At 41.3% G+C, this 26,941-nt stretch overlaps 2 protein-coding genes across 4 annotated transcripts; one reads left to right on the forward strand and one right to left on the reverse strand.

Annotated features, from left to right (window-relative positions):
- Positions 1 to 1,382: 1,382 nt before the first annotated feature.
- Positions 1,383 to 8,343, reverse strand: MAIP1 (matrix AAA peptidase interacting protein 1). Of its 2 annotated transcripts, XM_026667938.2 has the most exons (5): positions 7,589 to 8,343; positions 7,037 to 7,108; positions 5,453 to 5,579; positions 3,946 to 4,096; positions 1,383 to 1,801 (listed from the first exon to the last, which is right to left on the reverse strand). In XM_026667938.2, the coding sequence occupies exons 1-5, from the start codon at positions 7,937 to 7,939 to the stop codon at positions 1,723 to 1,725; spliced, it is 780 nt and encodes a 259-aa protein (XP_026523723.1). In that variant the 5' UTR covers positions 7,940 to 8,343; the 3' UTR covers positions 1,383 to 1,722. The 2 variants fall into 2 exon arrangements, with proteins under 2 accessions (XP_026523723.1, XP_087805647.1); XM_087949521.1 differs by lacking the exon at positions 7,037 to 7,108 and having other exon boundaries at positions 7,589 to 8,110.
- Positions 8,214 to 26,856, forward strand: TYW5 (tRNA-yW synthesizing protein 5). Of its 2 annotated transcripts, XM_026667937.2 has the most exons (8): positions 8,214 to 8,302; positions 9,397 to 9,551; positions 10,205 to 10,274; positions 10,418 to 10,462; positions 15,181 to 15,318; positions 19,341 to 19,428; positions 20,882 to 20,998; positions 26,537 to 26,856. In XM_026667937.2, exons 1-8 carry the CDS (start codon positions 8,231 to 8,233, stop codon positions 26,791 to 26,793), a joined length of 942 nt encoding a protein of 313 aa, XP_026523722.1. In that variant the 5' UTR covers positions 8,214 to 8,230; the 3' UTR covers positions 26,794 to 26,856. The 2 variants fall into 2 exon arrangements, with proteins under 2 accessions (XP_026523722.1, XP_087805646.1); XM_087949520.1 differs by lacking the exon at positions 15,181 to 15,318.
- Positions 26,857 to 26,941: the final 85 nt, after the last annotated feature.

Here is a 26,941-nt window from a genome sequence, read left to right on the forward strand (position 1 = left end):
TGTTAGCAGTCATAGATGTATTAGATTTACAAGTGCCACAAGTCTGTTATTTCTGTTGCATGAGATAAGCCATCCCATCAGGAACTGCATTATAGTAGTTTTCAAAAGTAATAGATGCATTAACATAATGCAGCAAACATATGAGAAAAAAGCCAGTGTCTTAAAGACAATTTGTAAGTCACTGGCACAAGATACAGGTGAGGTTCAATAACTGTTTGTTATACTAGAGTTCTTCTCCAGGCTACTCACCATTTGCTATTTTGACTCATAGTAGCTCTTCACGGTTTCAGAGATCTTTCCCCTTATTTCTTATTCCCCCCCTGCCCCCTTTAGCTGAGAAACCAGAGAATAAACCTGGGGTCTTCTGCATGCAAATCAGGTGTTCTATCCCTGAGTACATTTAATAGCACCATTAAGGCTGTAAATGCAGACACCCTATAATAGTACAGCCCAGATACCCTGCATCAGGATGCCTTCCAAAATGAATGGATTCAGATTGGCAGGTCTCTTATACTGTCACAACGGGGAGTAAATGATGGCATCCACTTCAGCAGATTATCTAGGGAGATCTGGATGATCAAGGGGATCAATTGTCTGGCTCATGGAAAGGAGCTCATAACATCCAGGTACTGTGCCTGCTGTCTACTCACAACAAGTAGAGTGATCCCTGTGGAAGTGGCTAACTGGATGGTCAGTTGGCTTTACTGCTATTCTTTCATTAACTGAGACATTCCTGGGTATATTTTCTTCAGTGTCCTGCTTTTCAGGTAAAAAGCACAAACAGGAGAGTTTAAAGATTAAATTAAAATACCTCAAAATCTTTTGCAATCTCAGAGAATCAATTCAAATCATCTTATGCTGTCAAGTTTCAATAAATCATTTTAAATGTATAAAAGGAACAATACTCGGATTGCTTGGATTGGGATTTTAGCCATTTAGTAGAAGTCAATTTAGTCCTATATATTTTATATGTATGAAGACCTACATTTAAGCTCTGGCAGTGTCACAAAGAAAATATAAAAAGCTGCCTCACATTGAAATTATGTTCATCATACCATACTGTACCGTACTATACCATATCATAAACCATACCATACTATACCATACCACAGACCATACACCACAACACTACCATATTTTGGATCTCAGCTAGAAGTTGCATATGACTATTATAGTTTTTTACTTTTACTTTCATTACCAAATATACAAAAAAAAGTACAAAATTAATTCTGGTATAAATACGAAGTCTATTGAAACATCTTTACTTTCATTGTTGAATGATCCAGATAATATGTCCATTGAAAAGTAAATTATGCATTCTAGTGTACTTGATCTTAAGTACTGTGTATCAATGGAGTCGGATAAAATCTGGTATTTGGAAGGTCAGTTCTTTCTCTTTTTTATTTTTTTGAGACCACCCATTTCACTTTCTGAAGATGGTTGAAGAAAAAAGATGTAATGTTCAATTATGAACTATGAATTATCTTCTACCAGAGCACATCAAGATGTTTCTCATACCAACCTAATGTTCCCCATTATACATTGGTCCAAACTGTGCTTTCAACTCTGATAGGAAAGACATTATTTATATTGTTCAGAGCAAGATGATATTCAGATAAAACCCACAAAATTAGTCCACTATGTATTGCGGCATATAAATCTTGAGATGTTTCTTGATATGCCAAAATATTACTAGTACATGAAAGTCTTTGTTCAAGGAACTTATTCCAACAGGTTTGGATGTTCAATCCATGTAATCATCCAGTCTGGCTTCACACCCTGTGTGAATTCTCTTCGAAACCTTTGGGGAAAACAAAGTAAAATAATGAAGAGACAATTGCATAAGTCAAGCAACAAACCCTTTGTGAATGGCCTTAATATTACAAACATAAATGTAGTATTAAAGTGGTGAACAAACATAATACTAAAAGTAGATTTAAGACTTGGCTGCCAAATCTCTCAGATAAGAACTGCAATCTGACTTAAATTGACAAAGCAAGAAACATAGCAGATTTCAGGAACATCTTAATAATTGCATCAATGAACACTTCCATTTATTAAATGAACATTAATGAAATCTGGAGGTTTATGCAAGTCATACCATTAGGTTGAAGGCAGAAGGCATGTTGAGCATACAAAGGAACTGGAAGCCCTTATGCTACTTCCAGTAATTAATGTTGGAATCTTTGATTGACATAGAAAAAGGCTGTGCAAATGGAGCAACTGGTTATCCAAAGTACTTGTTCTCATTGTCAACATTCATAACTGATACTTTTTATTTATTGCATCCCTTAAAATAATAATTTAAAAAAGCAGAGATGACTAGATCAGACACAAACATCCAGTTGGAGCCAGAGAAAAGTTATAGGAATGAACCAAAACGTTCCTGTCATTCTGACATTGTTCTTCAAGAACTATTATTCTTTGCTTCAGTATCTATTAATTATTAGAACCATCTGAGGGTTTATCTCATTGGCTTTGATTATTATTCTATGCAAAGTCCCTCGTATTTTCAAAAATATCTCCAAAACCATAAGAAAGCATGATAACTTGAAACCTTGATCTTCAAAGAAGGAAGATAAATCTAAAAGTCATCAATGCAAAGAAAAATATCAATTGTGATCTCTATGAAAAATTGCAAGAAAATATTTTAAGTGATACAAGATTCTGAAGTTTTTGTGTTTTAACTATACTCAACAGAAAATTGTTGGGGGAAAATAGAGAGATGACATAGACCCCTATTCATTTTTATTTTTCAGTTCTTAGAACTGGAAATCTACACAATCTTCTGCTTAAGAACCATTCTCTCTAAACATCTGCTTTTCATTTACAGCTAAGGACAAAGGCTGTAAAGGCTATATTTAACTGCCTTACTAAAAGCCATCCTCATATTTGGATTTGTATGTGCGAATGCTGTTCTGGCTTTCATCACTCTTGAATAGACATCCCAACTACATGTTCTGCAGATGTGCTGGACATTAACTCCCATAAATTATATAAGAAAGAGAATGTAAGAGAGAATCCCACACAGTATAACCAGTATACACCAATACAGTCCTACAATACACACATTTTTTTTCTATAATACATGAATGAAAAAAATGTGGAGAAAAAATGGTTTGCAGTTGGAAATACAAAGTGATATGTTTTTTCCTGAAAAGCTTCTCAAGGACAAATGTCTACATTTGATCCACCAAAATGGTTTTTAGCCACTCGTGCACTCCCCAAATTTGGTCCAAAGAGTCTTTTTGCTCCAGACTTTTGCAAATAGCTTTAAGGAGGAAACAGAAATCCTGTCTGCACAACCTCTCTTCTGTGGGGGATGAAAACAGTTACACAAGACTGATTCTTGCAAGACAAACTTCTACTTTTTCCAATAGAAGAAAGGGAAAAATATTTTTGAGCATTATTTTAAAAGCAGTAAAAGTAATAGAAATATGGCAATATATGTATTTATTAAAATACTGTTATGCTGCTGGCCAATGAAATATTCTGGACTACAAACAATATAAAAGAGGTATCCTATAATCACTCCAATCAAACATTTTCATTATATATTATCTTGTTACAGTATTAACTCTTCATTGTTCATTTTATAAACCAATCCCATCTGTTTAGACATCTTTCAGGCTAAAATAAACTAATCAGACAGATAAATTGTCCCATCCAGTTTCTCCTTTATAAACTGATTATAAATCTTTGCCTTTCTGAAAGATCAACTTAAGCTATTATTGACTTCCTAGGACATTTTGTTCATACTGCACTGCTTGTGATCTTTATCACTGACCTTCCAATAAATTATTTTTTTCTCTTGATTAGTCAGGTATATTGCTCAAGATGCAGCATCACTTATATACTACAGAGCTAACCTTGTTTAAAGTACTCTGAAGTTTCACCATACCTGAAGAACAAAACCACGGTCAGGTAGAAAAATCAATGACTTACTCATAGTTTGCTAATAAAAGATGTCTTCTTTTTGGTGTGCTTTCACCTCTAAGCGCAATCTGGAATACTTTGGCTCCTTCTGGAGTCTTATCAGGGATGTCAGCACTGCTCAGATACCAGAACGACATCAGGATACTAACAAACTTCCTGCCTGTTTACAGCGCAAGATAGATTTGGAAACAGAGAAAGACATCTTATATGAAGAACACATCTCTCTCTTTTTCTAACACACACACACACACACACATACACAAACACATGTACAAATTGTGAAAAAGCAGGATAGCAATGGCTCCAAAGCCTCTTTCAGAGACAAAGCATGAATTGCCACATACTTGGTTCATGTATTAGGCTAATCTAAAAATTACTTTTCCAGAGTTTCCTAAATACGTAACAATTAACATACATAACAAGCAGGATGCAGACCAACAATATTATGGATTAACACAATGCACAAAATCAGCCAGAATTCTTTTTTGTTTTTTTTTTGGGGGGGGGGGCAGCATATGTGACTCTTCAACCATGACCCACTCATAGTTGCAGCCAACTACTTTCAGCTACCAGAGAACCTATTAACTGCTTCCACTTCCAACACAGGTTCTCCTGAATTTTCCCTTCCCAGCAAAAATCTAGGAAATGGTATAGACACAAATCAATTGCTTTCTCCTACTAAGACCAACACAACATAATTCTATGTATGTTTGTAGATATCAAATGGGAAAATTCATGGCTTGGGTATGAATTAGAGTTATTACTGTTTCTAATATTTGCCATTCAAGTGATTAATTCAACTTAAAAAATAAAATTAGGAAAGTTGTTTGTCCTGCTGGACAACCTACAAGAGAGAAATTAGCTCTGTGTATTTTTTTTAAAAAATATTATACTACATCAGATCTCATACTGATTTCTTGGAGTATAGTTGATGATCAAAGGTGTAAAAGGCCTTTCTCACCAATTTCTGAATAAACATTAGATCTATATTTGACTAGCAAAGCATGGATCTTCTTAAAGAGCCAAGCAAACTCACTCAGCTTCTCAACTGCACGTTGATATAAAGTCCATTCTGCATGTCAGTTCTGTTGTTTTAGAACAGTATCTCAGGATCCCTTTACATTTTTAAAAATGATTGAGGACCCCAGGGAGTTTTGGTTTGTGTGGGGTATGTCCATTATTAGTTACTAGTAGTAACTAAGTAGTAATAGAAATTAAAACTGAGAAATTAAATAAGTTATTTGACTTCACGGGCCCTCTGAAAGGGTCTCAGGAACCTCCAGGGACTCCTAGATCACATTTTGAGAGACATTGTTTTTTTTTTTAAATAACCACTTGATTTTACTTGGGGCCAAAAGATTGCTGGCAGAATGAAATAGCGACAAATCAGACACAAGTCAAAGTAGCAGACAGATGCTCAACATGAATACTTAAATGGATAGAAAATAATTTTTACGCATTATTTAAAAAGACTGAGGGATGCTTTTAAGGAATGTGAAATAGAATGAAGGCATACCACTGTCATCATAGTAAATGCCTACATCTCCTGTTGCTGTGAACATAATTTCATCCATCTCCGCAGCCAGGGCTTTTCTGTGGTTTTCAGACAATGAAGAGAGCTTCTCTCTTAACACCTGAATCATCTGGATTAGAAATGGAATTGTTAATGTTAGTGCTTACTAATTCCTTTACACCAACTCACTTAATCAACCATGTAACAGTTATATAAGATATTGATAAGATATTATTGAAAACTATGCTGCCATTTCTCCCTGCCATTTCAAAAGTCAAGTATTTTTTTAAAATCTCAGTCTTGCTTTAAATAATTATTAGATGAGTCTGGTTATGGTTGATTTCCTTTGTGTGGATTCTGAAACTCCCATTTAATGTAGAAACTAATAATTTGGGAAGGGGAGAGAACCTCTTTCAATGAGTGGCTATTGTAGACATTACTTACTGATGAGAGAATAGTCTTCTATAACTAGTCTCTCACAACTTTTTAGTGACCATTCTAAATTCCAACGGCACTGGAAAAAAAAAGAGTAATGAATGGTTTTCACACTTACACTGCAGCATGCCCATGGACATGTGATCAAAATTCGGATTCTTGATAACTAGCATGTATTTATGGCAGTTGCACTGTCCCCAGGGTCATGCAATTTGTGACCTTTTGTGACCTTCTGACAAGCAAAGTCAATGGGGAAGCCACATTCACTTAACAACTATGCTACTAATTTAACAACTGCAGTGATTCATTTAACAACTGTGGCAAAAAGAGAGTGTAAAGTGGGACACAACTCACTTAAAAGCTGTCCTGCTTAGCAACAGAAATTCTGGGCACAATTGTAGTTGTTAAGTCAAGGATTACCTGTGTGTCCTTAAAGGCACCCTTATAAAACATTTAATAGTTCTATTAAACTTAGTCTTTCTTCTAAAAGCCATTCAAAGCTGATGCTGTGGAAAACTGACTCCAGGTAAGATCTGCTAAGTGTTCCACTACTGAAAGTCATGCCCACAATCTTTTGGAAGGTCTTGGATATTCAGACCATCCCTTTTTTACTAAAAGTTATTATATTAAAACTGTAGGCAGTTCTGTTTTGGAAATGAAGTGGCATGAAAGTTGTAAAAAATAAATTAATTAAATCCTACTTTTAGAAATGATAGTGCAGCTGAAGTAGATAAACTGTGAAAAAAACTAAGTTAGAATAAAGGGAATAAACAGTTATAGTGGTTAAATTACACTGAAGAGAAAACATAACCTGATTGCTGCCCCTTTAAGAAAATCAAATCTAAGTTGTCAGTTTCTAGGAATAAAAAGCTATCAATTTATATGCTATTTGCTTGTTCTCTAGGAATAGAATATAAATCCAAATTGTTTCTTCCACTTTTTGATTAACTTAAGGCAATGGTTTCCCTTCTCACACTCTTCAATACACAGAAGTTCAATGCTTACAATTTTTAGCCAACATATAGGAGCTGACATCTAACAAATCCACTATGTTGTGATAAGCTGGCTGATATTGTCCTCTGTAAAAAGAAATGTTTAAGGAACAGCTAGGAGAATCTGGTTTTTCACATATGAGAAATATTAAATATTTACCTCTTTTGATACAAGTTCTTCCAATACATCATATTTACACTGAGAAAGTAGCCTTGAAACAACAGTAAAGGCCTGGAAAACAGACAAATGCTACTTTAATTAAGATTAAGCACAAGTTTGCAGCTCAACTACATTAATGTGCTTCTAGTGAAAACATTATTTCTAGTCTTTCAGTATTCTCAATTTGAAATGCAGAATCCTGCAGAAAAATGCAGGTTCTATAGACTAGAATGTAATGTATTGTTGTCTTTGTGCATATTTAAAAAGTAAATAGTTTAGGTTCATTTAATGCAAAATACAGAAGGGCATTGTGATTTTATTGAGCTAAAAACTGATGCAGTAGAAAGAACCACAACCACAGGCAGAGTAAGAGGACGAGAGCCCTCCGCTACTGCACAGCCATAAACACCATTTCATTTAAGCAGCATTTGCTAAACGAATCCCAAAGCTTCCTCGGAGGAGTGTTAAAAAGAAAGGGGGGGGGGGAAGCCGCCCTTCCTTTTAATATATAACATCCCGAAATGTGGCGCGGCGGTTCAACCAACGACTTACGTGCTTCGCCCCTTGCATGAACTCCTGGACGCTGAAGTCGCGGTCGAAGTAGGTGCGGATGAGGAAGAAGTAGAGGCGAGTGCGAAGCCATCTCAAGGGGTTGGGGAACCCCAAGAAGACCGCTCGCTCCTCCGTCTTGGAGTCGCCGTTGCCGCTGCTATAAAAGCGCGCGGGGGGCAGCGGTCGAAACTGGTATCGGCCAGAGAGCGGCAAGAGGTGCCCGACCCCTTCGCGCTGGGCGGCTGAACCTCTCTGGAGGGCGGGGAGCCCCCGCAGCTGCCAGCACCAGCAGCGCCTGCAGAGGACTCCCCGGTTCAGCCCCATAACTCCCCGCCTCGGCCCTCCCGTCATGCCGCGGCGACGGAAGAGACGCGGGAGGGGATCGGCAGGTGGTGAACAGGCTTCCCTCGCGGTGAAGGAACGGGCTTTGCGCCGCCTCTCGGGCCTGCAGGAGGGACGGGGGGCGCCTCGCTCCGCCCTTGGGTTGTACAGCAGGGGCCAGATTCTCCTCGCGGCATCCCCTCCGACGGTGTTTGGGCCCTTGGGGCACGGGGTTGGGGGGTCTACTGGTTTTGCGAGGCCTCGTTGCCAGCGGAGGGAAATCACCGCCGGACCCAAAGGAGGAAGTGACCGAGCGGGGACATGGAGAAGCAGCGAGTCCCGCAGTATACCGGGATTCCTCGGGAGCGTTTTTTGCAAGACGTCTATCCCCTGGTGGGTGAAACCCGGAGGCTCAAGCGCTTTCTTTCCGTTTCTAAATAACGTGGCAAAGAAAGGTATGACACAGAGAATCAGCGTAGTGTAGTGGTGGAGGTGCTGGCCAAAAAACCCAGACTGAGTTCTAGGCCAGTCTGAGCGCAGTCCACTTCACAGGGTGGTGGTTATGGGGAAAATAGGCAGGAGTAATTGGTATAAGTAAAAATTAAAAGGGACAAAAATGTATTAATAAAAACAGTTCTATATAAAGTACTCAGGTGGGTCCTTTGTTTTTTTGACTTCAGGGAAAAGAATACATTTTAATTAATCCTGCCTTTAATCAAATATTTGCTGTGCTCTCTGTGGTTAATATTTACATCCTAAACCATTACCAGGTGCACATAAAGCAAGGCATGTTTTCCTTCTCCAGATAAAATAAGATGAAGATAATTAACCTTTTCTTTGTTAATTGTCATGTTTGGAATTTTTATTGCAGGCTAATTTTGGTAGCATGTTAAGTGCACTTTCAGAAAGTATCTGCCAGAATGGATTTGTTCACAACATGCTAATTTACCACAAATGAATAAATATTACTTCAGCAGTCTTTAGCTTCCTAGAATTCTTATCTTATTTTTCTGAGTTTTGCCTTTAATATTTAGATTTGCTGCTATGTTCTTCCAGTACTTTGTTTCCTGTCTCTTTCATAGATTTATTGAAAAATGATCTAATTAAATGATCTAATCTAACTTGTAAGGTTCAATTAACTGTCTAGATAATATTATTTAGAAATCAATTTGCTTCAAAGTAGTTGTGCTAAGAATTAGGCTGCAAAGCTCTGTAAAAAGTAGATTAATCAGTACTGTGCTGTGGGGTGTTCGTTAATGCTTATCTTGCTATTAGAATAATATGTATTTCACTAAAGCATGCTCTGTTAGAAAAATCATAAGAGTTAGAAATATAGATGTTCATTTTACTGATAAATAATTTTCTAAGAAAAGATATGCTTTTCTTAGGTTTGGATAGTTGGGAGTAGAAGATAAGTCATAGGCTTTTGTTTGTTTCTAATAGCAAAATGGTGGCATGTTATCCAATAACTTTTTTTTCATTCTCAGAGAAAGCCTGCAGTACTGAAAGGAATAGATCTGGGCCCTTGTGTGACCAAATGGACAGTAGATTACCTTTGTCAAGCATCAGGGAAAAAAGAAGTAAAGGTTCATGTTTCCACTGTGCCACAGATGAACTTCCTTAGTAAGAACTTTGTGTATAGGTATTCTGTTCCAAGCTTTACTCTGTTTCTGTAAGTGAGAACTGGTAGCAACTCAGATGTTGCTGTTCTAGTTAGAACATGCCATGCTTAGCTCAAAACAAACTAGAGATGTGCCATTTGAGAAGAAAAGCAAGTAGTTATAGAACTATTTGCATTAATACATCTTATGGCTCACTTAGTTTTTCCCGACCTAGATAGTAGGGATTTTGTACTGACTTTATGTTTTCAGTCCAGCTACACATTTTCATGATGGCTACAGTTGGCAGGCTTTGTGTATAAGTGTCCAAGATCAACTTTTTATATTCTCCCACCTATCTCTTATACAAAACTTGTTTTCCCATCACAGAAATAATTGTACTGTCTTAACTAATGAAGCAAATAGGCTGATTTAATCTTCAAATTCAGTAAATCAAATTATTGTAATTTGTCTGAAATTCCTACAATGTTTTCTATGGCTGCCTTCTCTGTGTCACAGTCACCCATTGCAACTACAATCAAGTCACAGTATACTCTAGCTTACAGTCAGACTTATTCTCATTAAAAAAAATGAAAGCAATTCTGCATATTACTACAAAGAAGATGTTTTAAGATAGTTATTAACAGTCAGTCCCATCTGTTTAAAATATTTTGATAACTTTTATTTTGATATTTAGAACACTGCCTTTTGATGTATTTATAAAGAGAGCAGCTGAAATCAAACATTCGGATTATTTTCTTTCTGAGGTAATATATTATTTTCTTACTGAGCTGATTTTTTTAATGTAGGTTTTTTTTCAGTTACCAAACTACATGGCACTTGATAAGTCAATTAAATATTAATGTGCCTATTCATTGCAATTTATTTTCCTTATGTTTGCATTTTTAAGGATGAAAAGTATTATTTACGATCACTGGGAGATGATCCCCGAAAGGTGAGTACATTGTATATGATACAAATGTTCTCTCTGAGCTATCCTGGATTATCCTTCAATAAGTTTGTGCTTTTTTACTATGTTTAAATAGAGAGAATGGAGAATCATAAAGCTGATAGAGAAAATGATTGATTAGTGTTATCACTATTATTTCCTGGAACAGATCAGGAAATAGATGTTTTTGCAAAAAAAGTTCTATCCTACCCTGCAACTCCCTGACTCATGATTTGGAAAGAGATTTGAAAAACAGTATTTCATTGGACAGTTCACCGAAGTTCTGAGCCAAATGTTATCTTGTTTACCCATGTTAACTTCAGCAATTCAATATTACAACTGCTCCTAACATATTCATATCCTTTTTGTTCCTTTGTGAAATGTATTTCTTCAGAATCTGGAAATGAATGAAGGATTTGAAGTGTTTCAAATGAAGCCAAATGCTTATTGTGCATTATTTGAACTTGTTCAGTCCAAATATGGATAAATTTGATGGCTGGCCTGGAAACTTGCCTTCTAAATATCTTATTGAAAGCCCAAGCTAACCAGAATCTCTTGAATTGAAAAGTTTTTGCAGTTCATGGGGGAGGAAACTAGCAGACTTACAGTTATGGACTAAGGTCCTTTTGTCTTTCTGTAGCATCCTAACACCGTATATACTCGAGTATAAGTCGACCCGAATATAAGCCGAGGCACCTAATTTTACACAAAAAACCTGGGAAAACTTATTGACTCGAGTATAAGCCGAGGGTGGGAAATGCAGCAGCTACTGGTAAATTTCAAAAATAAAAATAATTAATTTGGGAAACGATCTCACTATCATGAAAGGTTTAATTGATTCACTAACCCAAAAGAAGAAGATGACGACAGCGGGAGGCAGGAGTCACTCTCTTCCCCTCCCTCGGAGGCCCCCTGAGTCAGGAGTCGCTACCGCCGGTGCGGCCCCAGTCCTGCGTCGCCTTGGGAAGGGAAAGGCAAAGCGCTTTTGCCTTCCCTTCCCGGCTGGGGCTGTTGGGAGTTGCTGCCGCCAGTGCGGCCCCAGTCCCGCGTCGCCTTGGGAAGGGAAAGGCAAAGCGCTTTTTGCCTTTCCCTTCCCGGCTGGGGCTGTTGGGAGTTTCTGCCGCCGGTGCGGCCCCAGTCCCACGTCGCCTCGGGAAGGGAAAGGCAAAGCGCTTTTGCCTTTCCCTTCCCGGCTGGGGCTGTTGGGAGTTGCTGCCGCCGAGCGGCCCCAGTCCCAGCGTCGCCTCGGGAAGGGTGGGGCAAAGCGCTTTTTGCCTTTCCCTTCCCGGCTGGGGCTGTTGGGAGTTGCTGCCGCCGGCGCGGCCCCAGTCCGCGTCGCCTCGGGAAGGGTGGGGCAAAGCGCTTTTGCCTTTCCCTTCCCGGCTGGGGCTGTTGGGAGTCGCTGCCGCCAGCGCGGCCCCAGTCCCGCATCGCCTCGGGAAGGGTGGGGCAAAGCGCTTTTGCCTTTCCCTTCCCGGCTCGGGCTGTTGGGAGTCGCTGCCGCCGGCGCGGCCCCAGTCCTGCGTCGCCTTGGGAAGGGTGGGGCAAAGCGCTTTTTGCCTTTCCCTTCCCTGCTGGGGCTGTTGGGAGTCGCTACGCCGGTGCGGCCCCAGTCCGCGTCGCCTCGGGAAGGGAAAGGCAAAGCGCTTTTGCCTTTCCCTTCCCGGCTGGGGCTGTTGGGAGTTGCTGCCGCCGGTGTGGCCCCAGTCCCGCGTCGCCTTGGGAAGGGAAAGGCCACGGCTTGGAAGGCCGCCGCTGGAGCGAAGCTGTGCGCAGCCGCTGCGCTAGCATCGGATCGGGCGCGCCGGACGGTTCCGACCGAGCCCCGAGCGTCGTCTTTGGCGCCCGCCCAGTGCCGCGGAGCTCCCTGTACCGGGAGAAGGGGAAGACCCCCGGGCGGGGCAGGAGAGGAGCTTCTCCCGCCCGCCCCTCTTTCCGCGCCCACGGTGTCCCGCAGGACAACCCCGCCCGCAGTTGCCGCCGCTCGAAAGAGACGGGCCGGGGGTGGGTAGAAAGCGCCGGGCGCCCTTGGAGGAGAAGGTCCGCGTTCGCCTGTCTGCCCGCGGACGTCAGCGGAGCTTTGCCGCTGCTTCGTCCGGGGTCTCTGGGCAAACACGTCCACCCAAGCGGGGCTTGTCGCCTCCGCACGCAAGCAGCGCTGCCCTCGGATTCCCTGTCCGGTTGCCCCCCTTTTGAGGGCGATGGCAGTAAACTGTTCCCGTAGCAGCGGCTGCTCCTCTTTCCCGGCTGGGCTGGTGAACGAGGCTTTGCAGGGCACCTTCGGCTCAGCAATTCTCTCCGCCGGAGCGGCTGGTCCCTGGAGGCTGGCCCCTCTGCCCGGAGGGACTGGGGGGGAGGGGGCTCCGGTCCGGCCTTCCGAAGCCGTGAATTCGTCCCTCTCGCTGATATGCCTGAGGCGCCCCTGGTTGCCTTGCCGGCTGGTTCCTCCCCCACAGAGCGAAAGACGCGCTTCCCTCGAGGAGAGCAGGGGATGCGGGTCCTGAGGCAGCCAAGTCCCCCCAAATGCTCGCAGTCCCACCTGCCAGCCGGACGGTCGCCGCGCTCCCCTCTGGATTCTGCCGGCGCCTGTGCCCTCCAGAAGGCAGGAGGGTCACCCGGGTGGTTTTGTTTTTAGCAAACCTGAGAGGAGCACCAGGGTGGGGAAAAGGGAACACGTGACTATGCAGGAGCTGTTCTGGGATTCTTTCTTGCTTCTTGTGCAATCTCACGCCCCTCCCGAGAAGGGACACCCTGACCCCCATTTGGGACTTGCGCCTGACAGGGGCCTGATGGAGCCCAGAGCTTTGGAAGTCATTCATTCTTCCAGGCTGCACATGAAGGACATGAAGAGCTTCCAGGCTCTTGAGAAGGGGGGGGGGGGAGAGGCCAGCCTGATGAGGTCTCTGCTCCATCTGACCCTGGAGTAGTGGGGTAGTTGTGATTGCAGGGAAGCCAGGCAACAAATTACAACTCTGGCCTGGCGGGTTGATTCAGACCGCCCTGAAGTTGGACAGAACCCACGTGAAGTTGTGATAACATTCAGAGCCAAAAACAGCCCCCACCCCTCTTCGGAGAACCCAGTAGTTCCCACCAAAGAGAGGGCGAGGGTGCAAAGGCTGGTCTGAACACAGCTCAGATCTGGCTTTTTAATCAGGGCCAGGGGAGCCCCCTGAAATGCAGGTCCTGGGCCGCATCCTGATACTTTCCTTGGTGCTCTGGGCAGAAGCAACTGGCCTGCTTCAGTCACAGTTCAGCAGAACACCCCACTAAGTACCCCAAGGTTTAGTGAACCATAAACCACTGTTGGCTCCAACAAGGGACAGGCCAGGAAGAAGTAACTGGGGTTTAGTAAATCTAGAATCATTTTAATCCCAATCCAGATTGAATCCATACAGTCCATACAGTCTTAACTCTACGAAGCCTCGTTCACCAGCCCAGCCGGGAAAGAGAAGCAGCCGCTGCTACGGGAACAGTTTACTGCCATCGCCCTCAAAAGGGGGCAACCGGACAGGGAATCCGAGGGCAGCGCTCGTTGCGTGCCGGAGGCGACAAGCCCCGCTCAGGTGGACGTGTTTGCCCAGAGACCCCGGACGAAGCAGCGGCAAAGCTCCGCTGACATCCGCGGGCAGACAGGCGAACGCGGGACCTTCTCCTCCAAGGGCGCCCGGCGCCTTTCTACCCACCCCCGGCCCGTCTCTTTCAAGCGGCGGCGACTGCGGGGCGGGGGTTGTCCTGCGGGGACACCGGTGGGCACGGAAAGAAGGGCAGGCGGGAGAAGCTCCTCTCCCTGCCCCGCCCCGGGGGGGTGTCTTCCCCTTCTCCTGGTACAGGGAGCTCCACGGCGCTGGGCGGGCGCCAAAGACGACGCTCGGGGCTCGGTCGGAACCGTCCGGCGCGCCCGATCCGATGCTAGCGCAGCGGCTGCGCGCAGCTTCGCTCCAGTGGCGGCCTTCCAAGCGCTTTGCCTTTCCCTTCCCGAGGCGACGCGGGACTGGGGCCGCACCGGCGGCAGCAACTCCCAACAGCCCCAGCCAGACACCTGAGCGGAGCCCGGGCGGAACTGCCTGTTGCCGCCGTGGGCGCCGTTGCGGGCGCCCGGCTGCCCAAGTAAAGAACAGGGCCGCGCCGGACCATCGGAGAAGCGGAGCAAAGCCGGACACCAGCAGCCGCCTCCCTCGGCGCAGAAAGCCTCCCCCAACCCGCCGGCCGGTCTCCTCCTCCTCGATCACACAGAACAAACAGGCAGAGAAGGAGGAGAGCAGCTGGCCAGCCGGGGGAGGCCTCCCGTGCTGCGAAAGAGGCAGCCAACGATCTCCGGCGCCGTCCTGCTCCACGCACTGGCTGCTCGGACTTGCCGGGCCCGGCACATAGAACAGGGCAGTGCTGGATGTTGGAGAAGCTGAGCGGAGCTGAAGCGACCTCGGCTCGCATTGTTTTCTGAGCCCATTTTTTTTTCAGAGGGGAATCTGACTTGAGTATAAGCCGAGGGGGTTTTTTCAGCACAAAAAGTGGTCTGAAAAACTCGGCTTATACTCGAGTATATACGGTAATCATTTTCCTCTTCCAGGGGTTTCAGATGTAATTGGATTCCTACATTGCACTAAGCCATAGAATGGTTTGCTTTTGGCTTCAAATGCTGTGTGAACCTTGCTATGATTTCTACATGCTGTTTTATAACTTAACATACTATGCAACTCTAGTCAAGGTAAATATTTTTGTTTCAGGATATTGCAGACCTGAGAAAGCAGTTTCCTTTATTGGCAGATGACATTCAAATTCCAGAATACTTTGATAAGGAACAGTTTTTCTCTACTGTCTTCCGCATAAGTTCAGAAGGTCTACAACTTTGGACACACTATGATGTAAATAATATATTCCTAAAAAATTATTAAAGAAAAGTATGCTAAACAGATTTTGACCTTTATGTGAAGAGGACTCTGTAATTTCCTTGAAAATATTTAAAAGGAATGCTGTAGGTGTTAAACTACCGTATTTATCGGCGTATAACACGCACAGGCGTATAACACGCATCTTCATTTTAAGGGGGAAATTTCAGGAAAATTTTTTTAAAAAAATTCTGCCTGCCTGCCTTAGTTTCTGGTTGTTTGGGAGCAGCTTCGGCTGAGAATAATAACTATTCGCCTCTTTTACTCAGCCGAAGCTGTTCCGATTCAACCATTAACGAAGGCAGGCAGGCAGGCAGAACGGAGCACTGCGGGCGGGCGGACGGGGTGGGGGTGGGGGAGAGGCGACAGGAAAAGCCCCCCGCTTCTTTGAAGCAGTTTCTTCCTGTGCTGGTGGAGGAGCGAGAGAGCAACTGAGAGAGCTGACCCAGAGAGAAGGACAGGCTTCGGTTGCTTCCTCCCTCCCCTTCTTTCATTTGTGTCCTTGATCCCCGATCCCAGCAGCATTCACCGAAGGCTTCTTAACATTATATCGGCGTATAACACGCATACATCATTTGCCCCCTATTTTCAGGGGGGAAAAAGTGCGTGTTATACGCCGATAAATACGGTAAGTCAGGACTTTCTTTTTCTAAATTAAGATTAAGGATTTATACTCCAAACAATAATAAACCCTTAAAACACAATGAATCCAGTTTGAATGTTAAAAAGACAGCAAAACAATAATTTTAAAAAAGTTGTAGAACATTCTGACCCTTATGAAGTTCTTCAGGAATTCCACCTACAGGTGAAACTCGAAAAATTAGAATATTGTGCAAAAGTTCATTTATTGCAGTAATGCAACTTAAAAGGTGAAACTAATATATGAGATAGACTCATTACGTGCAAAGGAAGATAGTTCAAACCGTGATGTGTCATAATTGTGATGATTATGGCTTACAGCTCATGAAAACCCCAAATCCACAATCTCAGAAAATTAGAATATTGTGAAAAGGTTCAATATTCTAGGCTCAAAGTGTCCCACTCTAATCAGCTAATGAAGCCAGAACACCTGCAAAGGGTTCCTGAGCCTTTAAATGCTCTCTCAGTCTGGTTCAGTAGGAAGCACAATCATGGGAAAGACTGCTGACCTGACAGTTGTGCAGAAAACCTTCATTGACACCCTCCATAAGGAGGGAAAGCCTCAAAAGGTAATTGCAAAAGAAGTTGGATGCTGTAAAGTGCTGTATCAAAGTACATTAATAGAAAGTTGTGTGGAAGAAAAAGGTGCACAAGCAGCAGGGATGACTGCAGCCTGGAGAGGATTGTCAGGAAAAAGTGTTGGGGACTTTCACAAGGAGTGGACTGAGGCTGGAGTCAGTGCATCAAGAGCCACCACACACACATGGATCCTGGACATGGGCTTCAAATGTCATATTCCTCTTGTCAAGCCACTCCTGAACAACAAACAACGTCAGAAGTGTTTTACCTGGGCTGAAGAAAAACAGAAGTGGCCTGTTGCTCAGTGGTCCAGAGTCCTCTTTTCTCATGAGAGCAACTTTTGCATCTCATTTGGAAACCAGAGTCTGGAGGAAGAATGGAGAGGCACACACTGCAAGATGCTTGGAGTCCAGTGTGAAGTTTCCACAGTCTGTGTTGATTTGGGGAGCCATGTCATCTGCTGGTGTTGGTCCACTGTGCTTCATTAAGTCCAGGGTCAATGCAGCCGTCTACCAGGAGATTTTGGAGCATTTCATGCTTCTTTCTGAAGATGAGCTTTATGGAGATGCTGACTTCATTTTCCAGCAGGACGTGGCACCTGCCCACACTGCCAAAAGCACCAAAATTTGGTTAAATGACCATGGGATTACTGTGCTTGATTGGCCAGCAAACTCGCCTGACCTGAACCCCATAGAGAATCTATGCAGAAGAGCTGAAGGCCGGTATTGCAGCATCCTGGTCTTCCATAACACCTCAGCAGTGCTACAGGCTGATAGCTCCCATGCCACGCTGCATTGAGGCAGTAATTGCTGCAAAAGGGGCCCAAACCAAGTACTGAGCACATATGCATGCTTATACTTTTCAGAGGTCTGATATTGTTCTATGTACAATCCTTGTTTTATTGATTGCATGTAATATTCTAATTTTCTGAGATTGTGGATTTGGGGTTTTCATGAGCTGTAAGCCATAATCATCTCAATTATGACAAATCACGGCTTGAACTATCTTGCTTTGCATGTAATGAGTCTCTCTCATATATTAGTTTCACCTTTTAAGTTGCATTACTGAAATAAATGAACTTTTGCACGATATTCTAATTTTTTGAGTTTCACCTGTATGATATTTGTTCTTATTCATGCTTGATACAACTTGTCCATTTAGATACAACTAGAGAAGCCTTAAATCTAGACTAAGCCATTTCTACTTTGTTCCTATAATTTCAGCTGGAGGAATGATTATTAATAGGATATAATGAATGAGCACTGACACGTGAAGAAACTTTGAGGCAGGGTGTGGGAGTCATGAGCTTGAGTATTGGATAACTGAGGAAGTATGGAGTAGTTTTTGATGAATGAAAGAACTGTAACAAAGAATTTCTCTCATATCTGATTTAATTAGGCATTTGGATTGGTTGATAAAATGGCACCATATCTGCTCTTGAAACTAGTACTATGGTATTTATGAAACTGCACACATTTAGGGCAGCTTTCTAATTTCTTGCTTCTTAGCATCATCAAGCTTGTAGGTAGTATGCTTTGGATTGGATTATGAACATGTTCTGATCTAGTTAACTGCTTTTTTAAAAGATACTGTATAGTCCATCAGCTGTTTTATGAGTATCCCTCAATGTATTAAGTCTAGTCAGACATATTGTTCTCCTCCAAATGAGATACAGGTAGTCTTCGTTTGCTGACCATTCAGCAATAATTTAAAGTTATAATGGCCCCAAGGAGATTTAACAATTGTTGTTTGAAGTTCTAGCTGTCCCAGCACTACTGATATTATGTGATTGCAATCAGGTGTTTGGCAACTGGCTCACTCTTAGTGACAGTTGTAGCATTAGGTGGTGTCATGATTATCATGTGCAACCTTCCCTGCTGGCTTCCCACAAGCAAACTCAATGGGGAAGCCAGGAGGAAAGGCCATAGGTAGTTCCAGTGAGTTTCTTGCATCCTCCTCCACCTGGTAGCAGCCACCCCCAGCTGCATCCATACTGTGCCTTGTAGATTACTTACCGCCCTCTCCTCACCTGGCAACAGCTACCCCTCATGGCACATGTGTCATGCAGCCTACCTGGTGGCCTGCTTGTGAGCTGCCTGACATTTGCTTAATGACCCGAGGTCCTCACTTAACGATAGCAATGAGCATTACTAGGATTGCCATCCATAAGTCATGCAGCCAGTGATATTACACTTTACAACCACATCACTTAGTGATGGAAAGTCTGATCCCAATTACAGCTGTTAACTGAGGACTATCCTTACCTCAGTGCTGCACATGGAATATATTAATTTGCTTCAGGTTTTTAAGACATAGGCTTAAAGATTTTGATTGAGTACCAGTATCTTTCAATCTAAACAACAGTACAATCTGTACTTGGAGTGTATTGGGGACAAGCAGGGCATTAACGTTGTTTGAACATCTTCAGGGAGGACAGGAAATAATGCAATATTTTGCTGCTAATACTACAATCATTGTTGGTGTATCTATATAATTTTTGTGTGGGTTTGTATCCAGAGGTAAAGATATAAAGGCAGACAATTAGAGGCAGTTATTTTACCTTTATAATGCCAAGTGTTCCCTACGTGACTTTTTTTTAATTAACAGAGAATCTCCTATTTCTCCACATAAGGGCAAGAGACTAAAGGTTCATGATCTGACATGGTTTTCAGAGTCATTGTAAATGAGTATTATTGCTAATATGTTAGCTCTAATTTAATATAGCTGCAAGTCTTATCTGATCACATGCTCAGTAATGTTTACTGTTTTTATATTTGTAGATAATGGATAACTTCTTAATTCAGGTGACGGGAAAGAAACGAGTTGTACTCTTCAGCCCCCGTGATGCACCATATTTATATTTATCAGGTGTGTTTCTGTGGGTTACCTAGCTTAAAAGGAGATACTACATAAGACTTGAAGAACACTCCTCCTGCATCAGATCACATTTCCCTTATTTATAATGTTCCAGCTTCCACTTTGGTTGCTCAGATATCACTAGGGTCTGTTGGAATAAGTGTCTCGTGTTCTTTTGATTCAGTGTCAGACAAACTCAACTTTGTATTGCTTTTGAAACCTGGATCATTTAGTAGCTGTCAGTAAACTACCTTTCAGACATTTGGTGTAATCCCTTTTTACAACTGTTTAAAGTAGTTATCTTCTATATCAGAGTTCCCCAATCTTTCCAGCTTTGCGGCCTGGTGAGGTGTGGGGAGTGGATGGTACTGCCACTCGCATAAATGGAGCATGCACATGCTTGCCCACTGCTTGCGCATGTTCTGAACCTCTGCAGCCTTGTTCCAAATGGCTCAGGGCCCAGTAGTGGGCTGCGACTCAGGGGCACTCTTGTTCTATACCATTTATCTTGCATTGTGTACAATGTTTTTTTAAAATCTTTAACAATTGTTAATAACAATGGATGATTCAAAATTCTGTTGAGTATTTTGTTACTTTCATTTGTTGTTCATTTTTAATTCTTTATTGAGCCTCTTTCCCTGAATCTGTTGTCATTATTCTCATTTGTAAACTTTAAAGTTTTTCATAATCTTGGATATCCTTTTGTTTATCCTCCAAGATAACCTTGATTTTTGATAACTTTGTAAACAAATATTAAATTACTGGAACTTTTACTATTACTAAGATCTCTCCTACCCTGGGGCACCCCATCCTTCATTTAATGACCCGCACATCTGCATTGGGGAGAGCAGAGATGAAGGATCATAAAATGAGGTGCTTCACTTAATGGCTATCCTGACTTCTGACTGTAATGGGCAGGCTAATGAGCTAATGAGATGCAAATAGCTAAAGATCAGTTGACAGTTGCTTTGTGCAGTACCATCTCCATTCTAGATGACACTGAAGAGCAGACTTGCTATTTGATATTTGCTTGAACCATATATATTTCCAAAATTGGCATGCGCTGAATAAAGGAGAGCTACTCTGGAATGAAATAGTGTGATCTTTGATCAGTTAAACAGTAGTGTTTCTGAGATTGCAGAGAAAGGATGTCCCATTTGGTGTAATAAAAACTTAAATTGCATCATATTGTAGTTAATATTGATTTAGTGCTATTTGATAGCTTAAAAGAACTAGAGAAATGGAAAACCATAATTTTGGCACTCAACTTGAGGCACATAGTATTCTCTGTGTGTGTGCGCGCGCGCACACACACACACACACACACACACACACACACACACAGTCTTTCTCTCCTGGATGTTTTACTCCCAAATGAGGGGTGTAAATATTATGCTGGTAGCATTAAGAATAATACAGTTTAATAGAAGCATTGTCATTGATCGTTCCTTGAACTCTTCATTAGGCACAAAGTCTGAGGTACTAGATGTGGATAAACCAAACATGAAGAAATATCCTCTCTTTATCAAGGCTAGACGTTATGAATGTCAGCTGGAAGCAGGAGATGTCTTATTCATTCCTGGTAAGAAAACCAACAACAAATTTTCTTTTTTTTTAAAGGACTGTTGAAGACTGCCTATTCTTTGGCCTGATTCAGCTTAAAATTTAATCAGTCACAGGAGAGTGTTTTTTATGACTGCATGTTAACATGGAGCAAATAGCCATGAATTATAGTGATCTGACTCATATTGTGGTAAAACCATGGTTTTTGACATGGTTTTTGTCCTTTTGTCTCCTTATTTGCATATCATGCTAAGCCAGAGTTAAAAAAATAAGTGAACACACTTCCATTCTTATCTGTGAGAACCTATGTAACCAAATTTTTAATACAAATTCTTAACTAATAAAAACTCTAATTTTTAAATGGTATAGTGAGTTGTATTTTTTAGTAAGTCACTGGTGGAAAAAAACCTAGAGAAAATAAATGAGGCTTTTAAATTCTGAGCAGCACAAAATTATATTGCCACAATCTATATCAAGTGCAAAATTCACTTATGTTATCTATAACAAGCAAATTAATTCTTTTTCAATATACTTCAGGAGGGAGAAGACAATAAGGGGAAAAAAATAAAAAACTGTAGCTTCCAACTTTCTTCGATACAGTTATTATTAATATAAAAAACAACCTTTTGATCTAAAATTCAAGCAAAAGGTCCAAAAGTGGTTTCCATATAGAAGCAAAGCTATAAAAAGTCTTTTCTTTAATCAAAGTAGTTAATTTCCCCATCTCAGCCATCCATTAACTTTACCATCCATTGTTACATTATGGCAATCTATATAGGTAGTCCTCAACCTAAGACCACAATTGAGGGGGAAATTTCCATTCCTAAGCAAGATAGGTGAGTTTTGCCCCATTTTACAACCTTTCTTGCCACAGTTGTTAAGTGAATCACTGCAGTTGTTAAGGTAGCAACATGGTTGTTAAGTGAATCTAGTTTCCCCATTGACTTTGTTTGTCAGAAGGTTGCAGAAGGTGATCACATGATCTCGGGACACTGCGACTCATAAATTCAGGGCAATTGCCAAGTGTCCAACTTTTCATCATGTGACCATGGGGATGCTGCAATGGCTGTAAGCATCAAACAGTAATGAGTCACTTTTTTCAGTATGATTGTAACTTCAAACAGTCACTAAATGAATGGTTGTAAATTGAAGATTATCTGTCTTTCTAATGTTACCATATATAAAAACAAAGTCCCATTTTTTCCCCAAATGGTTATCCATCAAACTTAGGAAGAAACACCTCTGGTTTCATTTGTACATTTATTTAAAAATTGTTTAAATTATTTATTTAATGCCAATAATTTGTAGCTTTCTTATATGTCCATCAAAGATGTTAAAAGGTGCCTTCAGAAGGATTATACTTCCAACATATATTTGATACACTTCTACATCTTTGACAATTTTTGTTGTTGTTAGTTGCAAAGTCATGTCCAACCCATCGCGATCCCATGGACAACGTTCCTCCAGGCCTTCCTGTCCTCTACCATTCTCCGGAGTTCATTTAAGCTCACGCCTACTGCTTCAACGACTCCATCCAGCCACCTTATTCTCTACCATCCCCTTCTTCTTTTGCCCTCAGTTGTTCCCAGCATTAGGCTCTTCCCCAATGAGTTCTTCCTTCTCATTCAGTGGCCAAAGTATTTGAGTTTCATCTTCAGGATATGGCCTTCTAAAGAGCAGTCAGGGTTGATCTCCTAGAGGAGTGACCAGTTTGATTGCCTTGCAGTCCAAGGGACTTGCATGAGTCTTCTCCAGCACTATAGTTCAAAGGCCTCAATTCCTTGGCTCTCAGCCTTCTTTATGGTCCAACTTTTACAGCCATACATTGCAACTGAGAAAACCATAGCCTTGATTATATGCACTTTTGTTGGCAGGGTGATGTCTCTGCTTTTTAGTATGCTGTCTAGATATGCCATAGCTTTCCTTCCCAGGAGCAAGCATCTTTTAATTTCTTGGCTGCAGTCCCATCTGCAGTGATCTTGGAGCCCAGGAAAATAAAATCTGTCACTACCTCCATTTCTTCCCCATCTATATGCCAGGAATTGAGAGGGCTGGCTGCCATGATCTTAGTTTTCTTAATGTTGAGTTTCAAGCCAACTTTTGCACTTTTCTTCCTCACCCGCATCAAGAAGCTCTTTAGTTCCTCTTCACTTTCTGCCATTAGAGTGGTATCATCTTCATATCTGAGGTTGTTGATATTTCTCCCGGCAACCTTAATTCCCAACTTTTGATCTAGCCCTGTCTTTCTCATGATGTGCTCTCCATATAAGTTAAATAGGCAGGGTGATAGTATACAGCTTTGCTGAACTCCTTTCTCAATTTTGAACCAATCAGTGGTTCCATGTCCAGTTCTCACTGTTGCTTTTTCATGGCAAAGATACTGGAGTGGGTTACCATTTCCTTCTCCAGTGGTTCACGTTTTGTCAGAACTCTCTACTATGACCTGTCCATCTTGGGTGGCCCCGCAGGGCATAGCTCATAGCTACACAAGCCCCTTTGTCACGACAAGGCAATGATCCAATGAAGGGGTTTATCAGATGTTAAATACTAATGATATATCATATTGTAAAAATTCTTGTTTCAAATTATAGTTTAAAGTGTATTTTCAATCCCTTACTCCCCATATTCTCCGACTGATGCAGCATTTTATCTCCTTTTTTGCTCAATTAGTCATTCAGTCTTTAATTCATCTTGTATGTTCATTTTCATTAAAAGTCTATACATCTTGGCAATAATATGTTTATCATTAGTACTCAAACCAAATTCAGTTTTGTCATTTGTAAAACCAAAACTACTCTTATGTACTTTAAATCTATCAATTGAACATAAGCAAACCATTAATAGTAAAACTCTCCTTTTCCAGTTCTTCTCTTGTTTTTAATTTAAAGTTTTCTTCAGAAAAAGTAAGTCTGCTTAAATCAACCGAGTTGTGTGGTTATCGTTTCTTTTCTATGAAAAGGGGTAGCAACCAAAAGGAATTTTGGACATAAATCTTGCGTTATACCTATTCCATACCTTCAATATGGCATACCTAACAAAGTGATGTTGAAAATTTCTATTAATTTTGTCATTACATAGATAGATATGCCACCCATATCTCAAATCATATCCTTCTAACTCCAATAACTCCCTCTCACAAGAAAGTTGATTCTAACATAAGAAAAAGCAATAGAAAAAACAAGCAATATTGAAATATTAGCAGGTGCAAGAGATGTAGCCCATGTATTTGATTACATTTATGAGACTGCATTAATATATTAAAAATGAATGTAGTAACATAATACATGATAGTCAAAATTAATATATTTGTAAATAAATGCTTGTAGCATTCTATGCGTAATGAGTGAGACTTGTCATAATCCAGTATAAGATTAAATGTCTGAGGCAACATTTCATATTATATACAACTGGAAGATCACTCAGATTGCAGGAAGCTTCCATTTGGGCTTTCAATAGAGAATAGCAATTTTTGTGTGGATAGGTCAAACCATACACTTCATTTTACAAGTTATACTATTCTGAATACTGTAAGAGGAAAGTTGTTTGATCTATTGTAGCCAAAATCATGAGCCAATAGCTTATGCCTTTTAATAAATGTTAGTCTGGAGAAATGCTCCTCCTCATTTTTACTCTGCACATTTAAATTGATGTCAGACCCATTATATGATTGGGTTAGATCCAAAAGTAACTGCAACAGTTTATACATCCATTTTATTTATTAAAATTTTCCAGATATGAGAATTTGGGCTACTTCCAAGGATACATGACTGTTCTTTCATCTGAAGCTATTTTTAGCACTAGCTTGGGTACTAGCTTGGATTGGTAGGTGGTAGTTTGAAGATCAGATGTAACCTTTTTCTTATCAATTTAGATTTAATCAGGTTGGAGTGATGATCACTATAATTTAAAGGAAAGCTCTTTGAAGTAGAATAAAGTGCCTCATACATAAAAAATAACAGTTCATAGTAGCTATCTGCTAATTTTAAAACTCTTGGCATAACCATCATTAACAGGTCAATTTTTAATTTTCAAAATTCAAGGAATCCATATCTGAACAGTTTGAACACCAATGAGATTTGCACATCTAGTACAGCTAATAATGATGAGTTATAGTTACTAGATATGTATCCTTAGAAGTATAAGTTTCTTTAGACCTCAAACTGGTAAGCATACATGAGGCAAGAAAGAAAAGGAAAGATAAAAACACAATGTTAGGAATAGATTTTTGAAGCTATACTCTGGATGCCACTTGAATCTAAATTAGTTAGGTGAAATGGGAGTAGTAATTTTCATGGATTATTTTGCTTTCTCAGCCCCTCCTCTCAATTGTTTTTAACAGGTAGTCCTTTACTTACCATCACAATTGGGCTTGAAATTTCAGTTGTTGAATGGTTATTAGGGAGATGCCATATGATCACTTCATTCAACAATGGTGATCTCAATTCCTGTTATCATTAAGTGGAATGCTGGAGGAAGGGCCAAGTCCTGGACATGGTGGGATGGGGGTCAGGGCCTCCTGGGAAGCCTGAGCCCTTACCTCAGCAGGAAGATGATTCATAAGAATGGTGGTTATTCACTAGGGTTTTGAAGTCCATTCCTCCAATGTGTCAAGGGATTTCCCCTCTGGAGAGATTTGCACATCCCTCTGTGCACTGGAGGAATAGACCTCAAGTCTGTTTAAAAAGCTAGCAATTGCAATAGTTCAGGGAGGCTCAGAACACTGACATTTGCTAGTATTTGCTCCTTTCCTTTGGGAAGGAAAACACTAGCAAATATCAGCATTCTGAAAGGCTCAGAACAGAAGGCTGGCATTTGCTGGTGTTTTTGGCAAATTTGAGGATTGTTTCTCCAGTGTGTGAGGATTTCCCCTCCCCATGTGGAGGAGAGTTTCCTTGGTGCACTTGGGGAATGAACTCACAGCATCGCCTTTGCTTACAATCTTCCCTGCTGGCTTCCACATTGACTTTCTGGGGAAGCTGGCAGAGATGATTGCAAATGGTGATCACAGGACACTTGGCAAACACTTGTAAATGCAGACAGGGTTGCCAAATGCCTGAAATGCAGTCATGTGGCCAGAGGAGGGCATTCCAGCGCAGCATTTTATGATGGCCAGAAGTGCCTTATGGTCTTCAAAGACTCATTCTGAGGCTGTCATGACTGTGAATAAATGACCGGTCCTAAGTCAAGGATTACAAGGGACTTTCAGAACAGTTTTGGACGTGCAGCTTGAAGAATCAGCAAAAAAATGGCTTTAACTTTATTCACTGGGATTTCTAGTTAGTGAGGTTTTTCCCCAGACACAACTCACTACTACAAATTTCCTCTTAGTGGTCTAAATCTAGCCTAAAGAATCTATAGTCCCAAGTATATTTTCAGAACAATTTTCAAATCTTCAATTTATAGAACCATGGTATATTTAACATGTTTGCAAGATTGAAGCATCTTCCTGTAAAACTGTCATTGTAAAACAATTACTGGTTGATAACTAGAAATTAAATATTTTTTCAGTACACGTGTAAAATATATTTCATGACTTGTGGTTCTCTCCCCCCCAAAGCCTTGTGGTTCCATAATGTGACTTCTGAGGAATTTGGAGTTGGAGTCAATGTTTTCTGGAAGCAGCTTCCTTCTGAATACTATGATAAAACGGATACATATGGAAACAAAGATCTCACTGCAGCTTCAAGAGCAATACAGATTTTGGATAGAGCACTAAAAACCCTAGAAGAACTTCCTGAGGAATACAGAGACTTCTATGGTAGGAGAATGGCATTACGCATCCAAGACAAAACTTACAGCAGTAATTATGAATAAAAAAACATTTTTGAATACTTGTCTTAGAAACATATATTAAATTATCTCTTGTGAACCAATTAATAGGATGGCCATTGGTGTAATTTGTGCAAAATATTTCATTTTTGTTAGTTCTTGCCCTTTGTGTCTGCGTAACAATTTCAGATAC

This window comes from Notechis scutatus, chromosome 1, assembly GCF_049901735.1.
Source record: "Notechis scutatus isolate UNSWTSFEM ecotype Mainland chromosome 1, rNotScu1.2, whole genome shotgun sequence".
In the NCBI taxonomy this organism is placed as follows: Eukaryota; Metazoa; Chordata; class Lepidosauria; order Squamata; family Elapidae; genus Notechis; species Notechis scutatus.